This window comes from Rhinoraja longicauda, chromosome 18 (assembly GCF_053455715.1).
Source record: "Rhinoraja longicauda isolate Sanriku21f chromosome 18, sRhiLon1.1, whole genome shotgun sequence".
Taxonomy (NCBI): Eukaryota; Metazoa; Chordata; class Chondrichthyes; order Rajiformes; family Arhynchobatidae; genus Rhinoraja; species Rhinoraja longicauda.
The window spans coordinates 13,636,106-13,654,120 of NC_135970.1; the positions used below are offsets into that span (position 1 = coordinate 13,636,106).

The 18,015-nt window shown below is 43.0% G+C and overlaps 1 protein-coding gene across 1 annotated transcript in view; it reads right to left on the reverse strand.

The window, feature by feature from the left end:
- kcnq1.1 (potassium voltage-gated channel, KQT-like subfamily, member 1.1) overlaps positions 1 to 18,015 on the reverse strand; it is a 702,428-nt gene that overhangs the window by 487,616 nt on the left and 196,797 nt on the right. Inside the window, exons 4-7 of the mRNA XM_078414755.1 lie at positions 16,589 to 16,667; positions 14,513 to 14,609; positions 12,330 to 12,470; positions 1,257 to 1,367 (exon numbers count right to left, since the gene is read on the reverse strand). Coding sequence (XP_078270881.1) covers positions 1,257 to 1,367; positions 12,330 to 12,470; positions 14,513 to 14,609; positions 16,589 to 16,667 — 428 coding nt within the window. The remainder of the gene's footprint in view (positions 1 to 1,256; positions 1,368 to 12,329; positions 12,471 to 14,512; positions 14,610 to 16,588; positions 16,668 to 18,015) is intronic.

Genomic DNA, 18,015 nt, shown 5'->3' on the forward strand with positions numbered 1-18,015 from the left:
CATCCAGCTATGTATGTCTAAATATGGCCCAGGTGTGTGTGAGCTAAAATATGAATGCAAATGGTCTATGTCACGTACAGACAAATGACTATAAAAGACATAGATTAGATAGCTGGAGAACAGAGTTTGCAACAACTATGTGTCTGCTCACCACGCACTATGTCTATTGCCTGTGTATTACCTCTGTTTGGGCACTTACAGAGTGATGCCAAAAGTGAGTACAAGTACTTTATTTTGGTGCCAAGTTACAGTGAACCAGTTACTCAGTTTGATATGTCCACGCTTCAAAAAAAGTTACTAACTCAATCCTCGCAATCTGCTGATTTGCTATCTATGGATAAAATCATGAAGTCAGTCTTAGGCTCCCATCTTGTTTCTTTTCAAACAAATCTATCCATGTATTTGTACACATGAAAAAACCCAGTAATAAAGCAGTCAGTTATCAGACCACTTGGGTAAAGTGCTTCCCAGCTGTGCACTGTTCCAAGACAGAACAGTCTCTTTTTTTTACACAACTGCATTTTGTGATTTCGAAACCAATCACTGCCTGCAAGTTTCAACGGAAGTAGATGTGTTAGTTAATTTCAGTACTTTAGACTTTACTCAAGAGATACAGCGTGGAAATAGCCCCTTCAGCCCCACCATCCTCAATGACGACCCTGTACACTAGTACTACCCTTGGGACAATTTACAACTTACAGAAGCCAATTAACCTACAAACCTGTATGTCTTTGGAGTGTGGGAGGAAACCGGAGCACCTGAAAAAACCCCACACGGTCACAAGGAGAACATACAAACTCCGTACAGGCAGCACGCGTAGTCAGAATCAAACCCGGGTCTCTGGCGCTGTAAGGCAGTAACTCTACCGCTACACCACTGTGCTGTATTTCCTTTTAGGCATTTAAACATTTAAATAAGTTTGTTGCACTGAATGCTTTCGATCATTACAGGGCATATTTACGTTTATGGGAGGGGAGGAATGTGAATTGGGTAGAAAGGAGATATTCACATACTTGTTATCAGGAAGTTCATATCCATCTTTCCTGGATAACAAGGACAGAGTGAAATTGAAAATGTCCTCACAAAACAAGACAAATTTCACCGTATCTTTGCGCACATGATGATAATAATCTAAACTGTATCGGGTTCCTTTTTGCTCCATTACAGGAATTAATGAATTGATGGAGCAAGACATAATTCTTGTTTCAAGTGACCAGAGCAGTAAACTGATAATTAAATTCAGGCAATTCACTTACCGCAGGAAGAGCGAAGAAAGAAATTGCGAACACAGAGAAGCATGAAGCAATGGTTCTGCCGATCCAGGTCTGCGGGACTTTATCCCCGTATCCAATTGTCGTAACAGTTACCTGTTTAGGAAAAGACCAGCTTGTGAATGTTAAAGCTATTGTAAAGGAAAATTCTGCTACAGCAAAATATAGTAGTGGAGTAGCTGAGTTTTAGTTTAGGGATACAGTGCAGAAACAGGCCATTCGGCCCACTGGGTCTGCGCCGACCAACGAACCCTGCACACTAACACTATCCTACATGCACTAGGAACAATTTACATTTTTACCAAGCCAATTAACCTTTTAACCAGTATGTCTTTGGAGTGTGGGAGGAAACCGGAGCTCCCGGAGGAAACCCACGCAGGTCACGGGGAGAACATACAGACTCCATACAGACAGCACCTGTAGTCAGGATCGAACCTGGGTCTCTGGCGCTGTAAGGCAGCAACACTACCACTGCTCCATTGTGCTCACCCAGAGTAATTCATTCAGATTGAAGCATTTGCATCATGATTGATTTGCCCACTGATAAATACCCTACCCAATATTCAACGATAACAAAGTCAAAATATGTAATGAGATAAACAATGGGCTGCTGAGATTCTATAATGTGACATCACCAAACTGGAATAACTAAAAATATTCTGACACTCAAGGTCAAAATGAAGACATTGTACCCACAATCTCCATACATGCGAGATTCATGGTGAATACCACAATAAATGCACCCTTGGATAATCTCTCTTGCCAACCAATGGATCTGACGCAAGAACAGAATCACGGTTCCCTGTGCCGAGGGGGGATGCACAGAATGGAGAGGCAGGAAATCAGGAAGATCAGGTTTCAATCAGGTCTGAAAAAACTAGGTGTACGAATAGAATGTCAGATTTGGAATCAGGTTCCCATTCACAGTCAGTTGAACGAAAGGCTGCCATGTTGCCTGGTGAATGGGTGGGAGGGGAGATGCCATGTGTGTTGGAAGGACTGCGAGTCCCAGGGTGAGCGGGGAGGATGGCGGTGTCCTTTTGGGTGGTTGGAGGGGAGAGTGATAGGTTGTTGGATGGATGGCTTGGCTGGTAGTCTGTGAAATGGATGGGTAGGCTGGCAGTTTGTCAGGGGAATGGGCATGCAGGTTGGTTGGTGAGCAGAGACAGTGGAGAATATTTTCCACCGGGTAGTCGGTATCAGAGGGATAGTTGTTGCAGGGATGGTCCGGGAAGGTTAGAAGGAGTTTTGAGTGTTGGAGAAATCCAGTGGGCAAATTGTTGATCATGATACCATTGGAATGACTTGGAGAGATTGGGAGTCAAAGGAGACATGGGGATTGAGAGTCCAGAAGAATTGGCCATAAGTGGAGAGATCAATGAGTATGAAGGAGACTGCTGTCTGTAGAGGGAAGCCAACAGTTATCAGGGAACTAAATCATCCCATCACCAACTACAGAGCAATCCTGACCAAACATCTACCTCATTGGAGACCCTCAAACTATCCTTAATCAGACTTTGCTGGGCTTTAACCTGCACTAAACATTATTCCCTTAATCATGTATTTGCGCACTGTGGACGGCTTGATTGTAATCATGTATAGTCTTTCCACTGACTGGGTAGCACACAACAAAAAAGCCTTTCACTGCATCTTGGTGCACGTGACAATAATAAAACTAAGTTAAACAAAACTAAACGGGACTAAACTGAGCTAAATGGAACTAAACTGAACCAATCGTGACAAAACTAAAGTGAAGGGATGGAATTGCTTGGAGGTATTTGCTCGCTGTGGAGGTTAGTAGGTTTGCCTGGGAGAAGAGAGATGGTGAGGAATAACTTTGCTTCTCAAAGCACTAAAGCAGTTCAGGAAAAGCACTTGAAATGTGTAAGGGAGAACTGCAGATGCTGGTTTAAACCAAAGATAGACACAAGAAGTTGGAGTAACTCAGCAGGACAGGCAGCATCTCTGGAGAGATGTTGCCTCCAGTCTGAAGAATGGTCTCGACCCGAAACGTCAGCCATTCTTTCTCTCCAGAGATGCTGCCTGTCCCGCTGAGTTACTCCAGCTTTTTGTGTCTATCTTCAGGAAAAGCACTCATCTCTTCCATGTGGCAGTCCTTGGCACCATTTTAGTGATCATCTCGTTGTGAAGTTGAATGAAAGAGAAGAAAGTGATCTCTCGGCAGAATCCCTGAAATAATTAAATGAAGCCCCACCTTCTACCTGGAGCCATTTGGTTTTATCTGTCCTGTCATGCCTTAATCTAAGGTGCTTATAGTGGGTTTGATCTGGTACGGGATTTTTTTTTTTTTTTTTCATTTTTACTTATTGTTTAATTTTGAAGCTTAAAATTTCAAGCATAGAGTTGTCGGAGGTCACAAGATAAACCAAGGCCATCGGGTCCAACATCCACTCAACAGCTCTTTGGGAATTGATGTAGGATCATTTAGATTTAGATTTTTAGATTTAGAGATACAGCGCAGAAACAGGCCCTTCGGCCCACCGGGTCCACGCCGCCCAGCGATCCCCACACACTAACACTATCCTACACCCACTAGGAACAATTTTGACATTTGCCCAGCCAATTAACCTACATACCTGTACGTCTTTGGAGTGTGGGAGGAAACCGAAGATCTCGGCGAATACCCACGCAGGTCAAGGGGACAACGTACAAACTCCGTACAGACGGCGCCCGTAGTCAGGATCGAACCTGAGTCTCCGGCGCTGCATTCGCTGTAAGGCAGCAACTCTACCGCTGCGCCACGTTGCCGCCCCTGTGGGCGGTGACCAGTTCATTCCCTGCAGTCTGACAATTATTTTCTGTTTCATTACAAATCCAGCTCCCTTTTGAAAATTACTCTTGAACCCTCTTCCCTCATCATCTCATTTCAGATCATAACTCGCTGCATAAAAATACGACTCTGCTATTTCTAGCAAACCTGGGTTGCATTACTGCTGTCTTATCTGGCTGTGAAGACTGGGTCCCTGCAGTCTAAGAAAGAACATGTCATCATTTTTAAAGCTAATAAATCATGCCTCGGCCTCCTAAGCTGTGCAGAGAATAATTCCATTTTCCCCACTCTCTCAGCAACCGAAGTCCCTTATCCCGTCTCTCTGAAAATCTGCTGTACCCCCATGCTGATGCCTTTGCATTCTTCTAAAATGTGAGGTCCAAAATTGAAATAAAAGCAAGGAAGTTGACTTTGAGACCTTCCAGTACATCCAGCATGTGGACCTTAGACTTGGACTCGATCGTTTTCATTTGTAAATGGCACCAAAATAGACAATAGACAATAGGTGCAGGAGGAGGCCATTCGGCCCTTCGAGCCAGCACCACCATTCAATGTGATCATGGCTGATCATTCTCAATCAGTACCCCGTTCCTGCCTTCTCCCCATACCCCCTGACTCCGCTATCCTTAAGAGCTCTATCTAGTTCTCTCTTGAATGCATTCAGAGATTTGGCCTCCACTGCCTTCTGAGGCAGAGAATTCCACAGATTTACAACTCTCTGACTGAAAAGGTTTTTCCTCATCTCCATTCTAAATAGCCTACCACTTATTCTTAAACTGTGGCCCCTGGTTCTGGACTCCCCCAACATTGGGAACATGTTTCCTGCCTCTAACGTGTCCAACCCCTTAATAATCTTATATCTGGCGAGGGGTGACCTGAGTTTCACTGTGCGCACATGACAATAAAGAACCATTGACCCATTGATTTTTAAAGTTTTCAGCTAAGACGAGGAAATGCCTCTTTTTCTAAAGATAAGGATCCCGTATACATTTTTTTAAAGGTTTGTGTGTGTGAACTGTTCAGTATCTCTATTCCCGAACAATTTTTTAAACTATTTTATTGGGGACAGCAACAGCAAAAGAAAAACTCAGCATTTGATGATCATTGAAGGTGTCACGTATTCTATAAACAGCTGCCTCCGAATAAAAAATTTAGCATCTGAGCCAGGGATGCTTAATGGTAGCTTTGCTTCAGGAGTTAATTGCAAAGGAGGTGCAGAAGCTGGGGGGGGGGGCTGTTGGAGGGAATGTTTGTTGGTGGGGGTGAGATAGGATTGGCCACAATCATAAAGGTTCGAGAAGACACAATGAAATAGTATCTGAGGTATACAGCTCTCAAAAGATATTCCTTTGTTTGAAATCAGATACTTAACAAGTTCACACAGGTAAAAGCCTTGTTAAAGATTTCTTTTTCTCTCTCTCCTCTTACTGCAGCGATGATTAGGAGAACAATGAAACGGAGCACAGCTGGGGAGCATGTGCCTGAACAAAAGTAGAAAAGGATTAGAAATGTGAAGTCGCACGGCAGCGCGATAGTGATGAGAAGGAAAAGCTTCAGCTTTCAGACCTGGAGGCAGAGCCACTGACTGTTACCAATGCACAGATGTCCCCTCTTCAAAGATAACACAGCTTTATCAATAATTCACCAACGCATATCCTTGGTTTCCATTTGAAGTGCAACCAGGTGTCCTATTGCAGTACTGCACTGATTCATTGAAGGGGAAAAAAAGCCCCCACTATAATCGGGGGGGGGCTTATCACCAAATAAAGCCCTTTGCTGTACTGCAGGCTTCAACAAAGCACCGTGTTACTCCTGCAGAAGAAATCGGAAATGCTTTAAGCTCGAGTGGAGGGAAAGATGGAATAAAAGCTTCCATCAATGTCACGAGCCGCATTTATAAACTGCAGCTGCGGGAATGGCACTGCCTGCATTATTAATTTTCTTTTTTTAACTATTCTTTTTTAAAATAATATGATGTAAAAAGATGTCATGAAGCAAACAGATGGGAGCGAGCCTTTGCTTTGCCACAGCCCGCAGGCTTCATTCTACTGTAGATTGTTAAATTTCCCTCTCGATCTCTATTCACATCATGCCATAGCCCTTTCATAGTATTATCGATTTGATGTGCCCAATTATTAATATGGATATACTTTGAGTCACCGGATAAGAGGCAGTGAGGTGACTGAAGGGTTAAAAACCATTGAGGGAATGAAGGATGGTGGAGGTAGGGTTGAGGGAAAGGCCGCCAAAAATGGCCGCCGGTAGGAAAGGCCGCCAAAAATGAAGGGGGGGGCCTGGCGGGGGGGCCTCTTGCAGTGACAGGCCTGGTTCACCGCTGCAAAGAGACATCATAGACTGTTCGAATAACTCTTTGTGACTTTGTTGGCGCCAGAAACATGGCGACACTTTGTGTCCTGTCCAGGTGAGGTCTACTGTTTGATTTTACCGGATTGTACGCAAAAGCAAAGAATTTCACTGTACCTAGGCACATGAGACGATAAAGTATCATTGAATCATTGCATTGAAGTTGCTAAACATATGACATTTTAAGGGAATAAAAGAATTAGTTTCACTGAATCACCAAGAGCACATTAACTCAGTGCTAAAGTGTTATTAATCTGATTTTTTTACAGACACTCAGAATGATTTACACCAAATGAGCTCTGCAGTCTAAATAATAGGTAGAAAGTGAGAGAGAAATAAGAAGAGAGAAAAATGATTTAAGCCATCTATGAAGGGTCGTGGACGAAAGAACATTGTGCAGCCAGTATGGACAAGAATGACTTCTCGTTCCATGATTCAATAAAATGCACATTGTTTATAACACACTGTCATGCAATCATAGATCCCACACGGACTTGGTGGGCCGAAAAGGCCTGTTTCCGGCTGTATATATATGATATGATATGATATGATATGATATGATATGATATGATATGATATGATATGATGATGGTCTTAATCCATGTGGATTTTGCATAAATTTGATAAATTGATAGGAAATGGCCATTGCAGACTGAATCAATAATTCAAATGTGTAGGAAAGAACTGCAGATGCTGGTTTTGCACCGTAGATAGACACAAAATCCCACTGGAGTAACTCAGCGGGACAGAGAGCATCTCTGGAGAGAAGGAATGGATGACGTTTCAGGTCGAGATCCTTCAGACTCAATCTGAATATATCAATAATCAATCTTTCATATAGCAGTATCAAGCCGCTGACAACAGATAAAAAAACGTATTTCAGATAATTTTTTGCAGCATCGATGTTCTGAAAATCTGATTCTCCTTTTATAACCTAGCACCTAATGCTGGTTAATGATAAACAACATTGGGGTTTATATTGTAAAAGATATGTGATGTTACTCAATTTCTTCTGAGCCACTTATTTAAAAATTCTTGAACTCACTCCCTACTTTCTCCACAAGTACTGCAGCAATTTATTTAAAGCCCTCACAACCAACCTTTCAAGGGTACACGGGGCTGTTCCTCAATGCTGGCCTTTTCAGCAAGGTTTACATCCTCTGCATTTTTATTAAAAAGGCATATTTAGTTTGATTTATCAAATTTAAATTGTTGCTTTATTATTATGCTTCTGAAAACTGTTACTTTTCTCACTATCTCTTCCTCTCACAAAGTTTCAAGGTGGAGCTTGAAACTCCACTTTTAATTAAAAGCTGTAGAGATCTTCCAAAAATGGTACCCTTAAAATTTTAAGTGGTACTTCAGGATCAAATCAATCTATTCCTATCCACTGAAGCTAGACACAAAATGCTGGAGTAATTCAGCGGGACAGGCAGCAACTCTGGAGAGAAGGAATGGGTGACGCTTCGGGTCAAGACCCTTCTTCGGACACTCCCGCTCTTCCTATCCACTGTCCCATCTCCCATGATGAGGTGAGGCTCAATAATAAGGTTTGTAAATCGAAATCTAAAGGATGACACAGAGGGCGTTAGATTTGCTATATTCACAGCGTATGTGACTAGGGTTCAAACCTGAATCTAGTGATGCCTGTGTGTAGTTTGCTGGTTCTCTCTGCGACCGCTTGGGTTTCTTACGAGTGCTCCCATTTCCTCCCACAACCCAAAGACATACAGGTTGTGCGGTTCAATGGTCATTGTAAATTGTCGCTGATTATTGGTGAGTGGAAGAATCTGGATGGGAATGTGGGGAGAATAAAATGGGATTCATGAAGGATTAGTGTGCACAGGTGCTTGATGATCGGCATGGAAACAATGGACTGAAGGGCCTTATGAGTCTATAAAAAGCATATATCAATAATCCTTTTTGTATTATTTATGAGGGGGGATCTTGTAGAGGTGTACAAAATCATGAGAGGAATAGATCGGGTAGTCGCACAGTGTCTCTTGCCCAGAGTAGGGGAATCGAGAACCAGGGGACATAGGTTTAAGGTGAAGGGGGAAAGTTTTACTGAGAACATGAAGGGTTAACTTTTCCACACAAATGGTGGTGGGTGTATGGAATGAACTGCCAGAGGAGGTAGTTGAGGCAGGTACTATTGCAATGTTTAAGAAACATTTAGACAGGTACATGGACAGGACAGGTAGGACAGGTTTAGATGGATATGGGTCAAACAGACAGATGGGACTAGTGTAATTGGGGAAAGTTGGGCCAAAGGACCTGTTTCCCTGCTGTATGACTCTATGATTAAGACTCATCCTTCAGATATAGGATAACCAAACAAATGCTTTATTCACAGCAACTGTCAAGCAAACCACAGCCTGCAGCAAAAATAAGATTTGTTTCAAAGTGATTTATTTATGATTATTCTTGGCTACCTGAGTATGAAATAAGCTAGCAGATTTTTTTTTTTAAACAGCAAGGACTTACTTTTAAGATCATATAAACAATACTAAAAACATCAGTAAAGAATCTGAGGACCATTAATGGAGGGAGAATGTAATGGTGGAGGATGAAGGGTAACAGGGATATCATAGAAACATTTTACATCAGCCTTCATAAACAATGGGGGCATGAGAATGTAAGTGTTGTAGAACAGGATGTGGGACATTGTTAGAAGTAATGGTAGAGAAGAACTTGTTATAATAAGATTACCAGAACTCAAGGCTGGTATGTCAATAAGCCCAACAGTGTATGCCTCTCACCATTGAATGGTTGGAAAGAAGAGAACAGAGGGTCTCAGCACAATCTTCTATCCTCTAGAAATCTAAATATTGCAGCAGAACTAGAGAGAAGAGTCCCAACCCAAATCGTTGCCTATCCCATGTCCTTCACAGTTGCTGCCTTACCTACCGAGTTTAGTTTGGTGTAGTTTAGAGATACAGCGCAGAAACAGGCCTTTCGGCCCACCGAGTCCGCACTGGCCAGTGATCACAATTTACCATTTTTACTGAAGACGTTTAACCTACAAAGCTGTACGTCTTTGGAGTGTGGGAGGAAACCGGAGCACCCAGAGAAAACCCTTGTGGTCACAAGGAGAACGTACAAACTCCGTACAGACCACTCAGAATCTAAGCCGGGTCTCTGGAACTGTAAGGCAGCAACCCTAGTGCTGCCCCACTGTGTTCTATGCAAGATTCTAGCATCTGCAGTCCCTTGTATCAGCAGTTGATGTTCTATATTTGTTGACAAAGAAAAGTGAAGTAACAATAGATTGTTGGCCAAACAGGATTCATATTTTCTCCAAGCATAACAGATGATTCGAAGCACAGTTATAAAATCCGCTGACATCACATTAATTGGGTTTTTGTTAATTCCACAAAGATGATTTCAGAAGAATTTTGGGAAGTGATAAGCCTTTTTAAATAAGACGACAGATAAATGCTGGGTAATACATTTTGGGAGCAGAAAAAAGAAAGGAAATGGGAGCATTCTGAATGAGAAAATGATAGGGTGAATAAGAACAGAGACAGAAAGTAAAAGTACAAGAATATGATACTCAAAAAGTGGTTAAAAGCAGAAACATCAATAAAATAAGACAAAATTATCAAAGCATTTTAAACTGAGGAGTTTGTACATGGTATGATTCATAATAATGAATTTATACCAAAAAAAACTGTTATGTGGAAGGACTGTGTTTAGTTTCCCTGGAGCAGAGGAGGATCTGACTAACATGCACAACATTATGAGAGGTATAAGTAGGAGAGCTAGTAAGAAACTTTTCACAAGCCCATAGGTTTAAGATAATGAATAAGAGGCTGAGAGGGATCTGGGGAGGAATTTTTCACTCAGAGGTAGTTGAAGTCTGAAGCACAATATTTGAGAGAGTGGTGGAGGCAGGGACAGTCCAATCACTGATTTTCCAGCAACTGGCGATCTGGAGCTTCCTTTAAGCCGGAAAAATGATGAGAGCGCACTTGAAATTGCCCCCCCCTCCCACCCCCCATCCTCCCGGACGTCCTCCCAAAATTGTGGCGCCTAGGCCGGGTGAGGCGGCCAATCTCAACCTGATCGGGATTTCCGCGCTGATCGGCTGGTCAAATTTGCCCCTTGCGTCCGGAGCTCTGGTACCCTGGCTCAGCCAAAGCCGGCAGATCTGTTTCCATTGTCGACCTCCGAGGCTAACTTTGCGGGCCCATATCTTGGCTCCGTGGCGGCCTAGGCAGACCGTTCCAGTACCTTTGGACTCCTTTCCGAGTCCATGACCTCTGTTGGTCTGGCAAAAGAGATAATCCAGAAAAACTCTGGAACCAAGTGTGCCGGAAATTCGGTGATGGACCTGTACTCAAAAGATATTTAAAAAGCATCTGGATGAGCACATGAATTGAGCACAGGCATAGAAGGCTATAAACCATGTGCTGGTAAATGGGATGAGCACACATAGGCACTTGATGGACATGGTGGGCTAAAGGGACTGTTTCTGTGCTCTATGAGGCTACGATGTCTTGGGTAAAACACAGTTGAAGAATAGTTGTGAATCTCATGGCATTCGAAGGATGACCCCATGTGATTTCTAGTGTGACACCATTTTTGTGACAGGTGCCACTGCATGGACCACAATGCTGCTGGTCTGTAGTGGGATGATGGCCACATATATCAGTGGCATTAAGAGCATCTGATAGCTACAGACAATTCCCATCCAGTGTTGTGTGACTCATTACATGAAAGATTCAATGCGTACTGTATTGACTAGCCAGGACAACATCTGCAGTGAGAAGGAATGTGAATGAAGGAACCGCAGATGCTGGTTTACACCGAAGATAAGCACAAAATGCTGGTGTAACTCAGCGGGACAGGCAGCATCTCTGGAAGGATGAAATAAGAAAAGTTTTCTTCAGTCTGAAGATGGGTCTCGACCCGTTCCTTCTCTCCAGAGATGCTGCCTGACCCGCTGAGTTACTCCAGCACTTTGTGTTTATCCACAATGAGAATCCCACTTACGAGGGCAGGCTTCAGAGACCAGCAAGATTTGAACGAGAGGAAACAAGGGTGAATTTAACAGTATAAAGGACCTGCAAAAAGTCAGTGAAAAAAAGGAATATTCCCTCTGGCCAGACAGTCGTTCATGATCAGCAATTTTAAAGTAGTCATTAGGGAGGAGAGAATGGGTGAACATAAATTCCTTACACAAGAGTTGACTGAGGAGAGACAAATGTAATCTTTTGAAGGCGAACTAGCTAAATATTTGAAACAAAGGAAGATAACAGGGTACGAAGAGAGAACAGAGCATTGAGATTAGTATCGGATTACTTCAGCAATAAGTCAACAAGTGCATGATGAGCCCATTGGCTCAGCCTACATTTTAAATGACTAAACTTCTAAGGCATATTGCATCTTCCTAATGGAATACTAAATTGATAAAGCAATACGCTGATATATTACAAGCATTTGGTATACCTAGCAGCGATTTGATGAATATTTGTTCAGGCAGTTTGCACTGCCATAGAGCCCTAAGTAACCCTAATGTCAAATCGGTTGGTTATGCTAAAGAGACAAATTTCACTTCTGGCCACTATAAATCAGGGCCCGGCATTGCTTACAAAGATCCACGTCACGTAAGGCAGACGTTGGGTTCAGGGCAATACTTGTTGGAACAGACAGCACAAGTTTCTCATTAACCTTCCCAGATATCAATCAGAAAACTGTAACAGGAGAAGACAAGCGTTGTAGCTGAGCAGAAAATTACAGGAGTGCTTCGAACGGAAAACATCAGATACTAATTATCCTTGGCCCCTATTACAGTTTTTTTTTACAGTCCATTTCCTTATCGGGTCGTATTGCTAAAGTAATTTCCAGTTCCCAAATGGCTCCGCTAAGCGGAGAATTTCCCACTTAGAAACACTTACCACGCCCCACCACAGGGCATCTGCATAGTTGCCAAACTGCTGGGAGCCACTGTCATCCACCGCATCCTTTTCAGCCAAATACACAAAGTAGGAGGAAAAGATCAAGCCCAGGAACCCAATGTACAGGGTGGTGATCAGCTCCTATTCAAAGACAAAAATGACAACAAAATTAAACAAAGTGGCGCATCTTGTAGAGCCGCTGTCTCACAGTGCCAGACACCCGGGTGCGATCCTGTCCTCGGGCGCTGCCTTTGTGGTGTTTGCACCTTCCCCTGGCGACCGGGTGGATTTTCTTCCGCTCCACATCCCGAAAAGGTGCGGGTTTCTAGTTCATTTGCCCCCTGTACACCCTTAGTGTGTAGGAAGTGTGTAGTGGATGACGAAGTGGGATAAACTTGAACTACTGTGAAGGGGGCATCGATGGTCAGCATGGACTCGGTGGGTTGAAGGGCTTTTTACCATGTTGTATCTTTAAACTTTAAACACGATGAATGTTCCTCGCGGCAGTTCACCGTACAGCAGAGGAATGCTTTATGCTTGTGAGGGGAATGTCCTTTAGAATGTGCAAGGTGGAAATAGACCATTCAGCCCCTCACACCAGTTAACCACATTTTTATCCTAACCCAATTTGCTTGAATGAATTTAGGTGCCATACGGATAAGCTGTCAAGGTTTACTGACTTCACGATATGGAACTCCAATGATTTAGCATTCACGGGCTATAGGAGGGACAGAGTTCCATCAACCAGATGTGTGCAAAAGTTCTTCTTGATGTTCCTCTTAAATAGCCAACCACTTTATTATGATTACACTCCCTGCACTTGATCCTGCTAGTAATGGAAACAGTGTCTTTGCACCTACCCTATTGAAGCAGTTTTAACATTGTAAACATCTGAATTGTTCCACCCTCAATCCCCAGTTCTTCTTAAAGGATTGAAAGCGAATTTTTTTAAATTTGAAGCTTTCACATTCAGGGCACTGCCAACACGTTTTACTCTCAATTAACAATTAACTCTCAAAAAACAATTCGCATCCCAGCCTCAAACACAGAATAATACACCTTTCACATGAGTCAAATATTTTCATCCACTTGACCAATTCTTCATTGGAAATGACTAGCAATTCTTTACAGAGCTGTAAAGGGTGCTGTGAATCTATAATCGCTAAAAAAAAAAACTATCCCCAGCCTAAATCCCCAAATCACATTTTCATGCTTATGCGGAAAATATGCTTATGTCACATCAGTCTGAATCAGAGCTAAACCCAGATAAGTTATAAAGTGCATGCGGCCCATTGCAACACCCCGATCCAATTTGCTCCTCTTAAGCTTTATATTTGTAATAAAATGTAATAAAATAAATGGTGTATAAAATCATGAGATGAATAGATTGGGTAGACGCACAGAGTTATCTTGCCCAGAGTAAGGGAATCCTATTAAATCTTTCCCCCTCACCTTACGTGTGTATTGTTGAGATTTTTAATTTCTATTTGTTTTCTCTTTGTTCAATATTTAGTTCTCTCAGTATCAAAGTTTGATGTTGAATTTTTCCTCATTCTTTGTTCTATTTATTTGTCAATCTTTAAACCTCACTGGTTAAGTTTTTCCACTGGCATAATTGTCCGAGATGTCCTACTTCCACTTCACAATTAGTTTTTCAACAACTTTGATTAGTACGGGTGTCAGGGGTTATGGGAAGAAGGCGGGAGAATGGGGTTGAGAGGGAAAAATAGATCAGCCATGATTGAATGGCGGAGTAGACTTGATGGGCTGAATGGCCTAATTCTGCTCCTTTAACTTATGAACTTATAGACACGGAGAAAAAAAGATTGCAGTAAAAAGTCCGACTGACCAAATACCCCATGTTGGCTAATCTGCTCCAGTGGGTACCAGTCTATTAACATTTTCTCGCTGCTAAAATTAACCCACTTGATCTCCATAGTAAAAGGCGACATGTGAATTGGAATGAGTGCATTCAGTAGTAAACGTAACAGCTTGACCCACTCTGCCAGTTATCTTCAGAGCATGAAACGGGAAACAAGAATTGACTCAGATGACGGGGGCAGAAGCTGATGAAAGTTTCTGTCACGCTAGATTAGGTGAGATGAAGACTTTGATGCAAGCCAGCTGCCTTTCTGATTTATTGTTTGAATTCGCTCCTGGAACACGAAGCCAGATTTGCCCACCTGCCGATGAATAAAGACAACCGATCCCAGTAGTCTCCAGGTGCCGCCCTGCCGATCGACATGCAGCATTCGAAGGATCTGCAGAAACCGAATGCCCCTGGAAGAGAAGAAAAGCAAAGGAATCACTTATCAGCTCTTTGTGTAACAGAGTAAGCCCTGTCCAGTGGCACAATCTTGGTCATTAAACTTTAAATCAAGGCTTTGATGCTGAAAGCAGTAACTAGATTGAAATCAGGATCAAGTCCAATCTTCAGGCAGAGTCTTGAAACATTTGCGACTTCAGAGATACAGCGTGGAAACAGGCCCTTCGGCCCACCCAACTCCACGAAGTCCAACGGGATAGTACACCAGTGCTATCCTACACACTAGGAACAATTTACAATTTACAGACACCAATTAACTTGCAAACCTGTACGTCTTTGGAATTGGGAGGAAACCGGAGCACCAGGAGAAAACCCACGCGGTCACAGGGACCTTTCTTCAAGGTGAATCGTTTGGGTTTTAACAACGACAACCTGACAGGCTTCATGAGCCAACTGCAAGCGTTCTCTTTTTATTTCTCCAGTTCTGAAACTGAATTCAAATTCTCAATGTGAAATGGTGACACTGGAATTCACTTTCTCTGAATCAATAGTTCGGATATCTGGATAAATGGTGTATTAACATGAGATGGCATCAGTGAGACCCAAAGTTTTGATGACCAGGTGTATCTGATTTTTGAAGGGTCTGAAGAAGGGTACCGGCCTGAAACGTTACCCATTCCTTCTCTCCAGAGATGCTGCCGGTCCCACTGAATTACTCAAGCAAATCTAGCTGATTTTTGAATGGTGGTATTTATTTTAATTTTTTTAATTGTGTGGGCTACATCAGCTTTTCACCCTGTCTTGAACTTGTTCGGAGTTCCAGGCACTGACATAAGTACTTGCGCTCCACATACAGATCACAAGCACAGTGCCTCATGCGGCATTACTATATGCAGAGTAAGAATGAAGGTTAAGAAATAAATTGGGGAGTGAATAGTTCTCATTTAACTCCTGTAACATCAAATAGAAGCAGAAAATGGGTGCAGGTTTCCTGTTGACTCATCTTACCACAGATGGTGCAAGACTGAGAGAGGCCACTCGCACTGCAGGAGAACAAGTTGGACCTTGACACTGAGCTATGAGGCCTCTCAAAATGGGATAGTGTGATTTAAATGGAAATTTCCTGACTCCACATTGCCTGTGAACATGAGATGGCTTCAGTGAGACTAAACGTTTTGAATTACCCACCCTAAACATTACAACTGCATTGTTTAAATGCATGGATTATCAGGTTAGAATCCAAGGTATGAAGGTGACAGGAGGAGGAGTAGGGATCACGGTTTTTTTTCTGGAAGTAGAAACACACAAAATGATCTCTTTACTCAGTTGAGATTATTAATAAGCCTTGATGTGCTGACAATTATAATAAATATGAAATAAAACTAGACAAAAACATGCTGTGTGATATCAGGAAATGCATTGCAGACAGGGATAGACCAGAGATAGACCTCTTCGGATCGTTCATCTTGTTGTGGTGAAGAGGCTTGCGTTCCCCCATGATTTAGAGAGCGATGCCGTCAGAAGCACTAGCTTCAGGTGGGGCCACCCATGGCGGTAAGGTCGAGGATGAGGGTCCAGACTAAGAACGAACCAACCTTCAAGACCTCAGCTGCGGACCAGGCGGAAATAGTTATCTTGAACTCAACGGCTGTGAAGGCGGATGAAGGCTGCAACAGATCTATCAGCTCCAATCGTCATGGCTCCCTTGCCATTGGAATTAGTTGATTGATTTGTGAAGGACCGTGTGCTTCTTGGAGTGCAACATCAAGTACACGTTAAACAAACACACGCACAGGCGCCTTTGTTCTGCGACCAGCACAAAACTCAAAGCCAGGATTGGACTCATAAGCCAACTGAGAGTTCATAAAAACAATGGAAAGTAGACCAACATCCTCGACCTCGAGGGATAGCCACGACGAGACCAGAGAAAGCATTAACTAATAATATACTTTCTGGCAAGATAACCAGTTGATATTAAACTTGCTCTCCCTACCTGATGGCTGATGTCGCGAAGACTTGTCCATTTGAACCCACGCAGAGGACTATGACCGAAGCCACCACCACTATGAGATCTGTCGGGTTCAGAAGCAAGTTGCAGAAATTGAGCATTCATCACGTAGCCTACAAAGCTGCCCTTCCTCCTTGCCTCTCACCCCCCCCCCCCCCCCCCCCACCAAAACACAATCAATGGCAATGATTGAGGCGGAATGTGGGAAAAAATGCAGTAGGAACTTTCATATGGGGAATATGGAGTGCAATCACATCTCTCCACCACCAAATCTATTTTCCTCTGTGCAATACATAAAATAGACTGGAATGATCTTTTATTTTGCATATTTTGACTTTTCCTATATTAGATATCCTATCTTTTCCTTTGTGTCGGGCTCATGACACAATTCACTATTCCTCAGCCCAGTTCATCATGGGTACTGACCTCCCCACCATTGAAGGGATCCATAAGGGTCACTGCCTCAAAAAGGCAGCCAGCATCATCCCTGTGGCTCGGTCACAGAGTGAACGTGCAAACTCCACACGTACAGCACTCGAGGTCAGGATTGAACCTGGGTCTCCGGCGCTGTGAGGTAGTAGCTCGACCAGCTGTACCAATGTACCACCCTAAATCATAACATTCCAGATCATAACATGCAATGTTGCAAAAAAAGCTTATTTCTCCACTGCCGTTGACTTTAAGTCTATCTACTCTTATTACTGCTCTTCGGTGCCAGATAAACTTTTTCCTTACTCTTTAAAATGCTTCAGAATTACGAGCACCTGCATTAAATCACCCTTGAAATCTCCAATCTTAAGAGAAAATTTGAATTTCAATCTTTCCACGTATCTAACATCTTGCCTTCCTGGTAGCTACCTCCTCTGCACCCTCTAAAGAGTCTTGACATCATTTCTAAAATGTGATGGGCAGAAAACTACACAGTACTTCAGGTTAACGTGTAACCTGGTCTACTAGTTGGAATGGCGGCGCAGCAGTTAGTACTGCTGCCTCACCGCTCCAGGGACCTGCGAACAATCCTGGCATCGGGTGGATTGGCACAAAGTGTGGAGTAACTCAGCAGGTGGTGTCTGTGTGAAGTTTGCACTGGGTATGTGAAGGTAGGATAATTGGCTCCTACAAATTATCCCCGGTGTAGGATATTGGCAAAGAGAATCAAAAGATGAGTTTTTGGGTATGTGTGAGAGAAAGTAAGTGGTGGGATGCAGAGAAACAAGGAGGAGGAGTGGGACTAATGGGGAGACTGAATAGTCCTTCTGTGTCATTCTCAGTCTTCTGCACTGGGGCACCATAAAGTGATACAGTGTGGAAAAAGGCCCTCGGCCCAACTTGCCCACACTGACCAACATGCCCCATCTACACTAGTCCTACCTGCCTGCGTTTGGCCCACATCCCACTAAACCTATCCTATC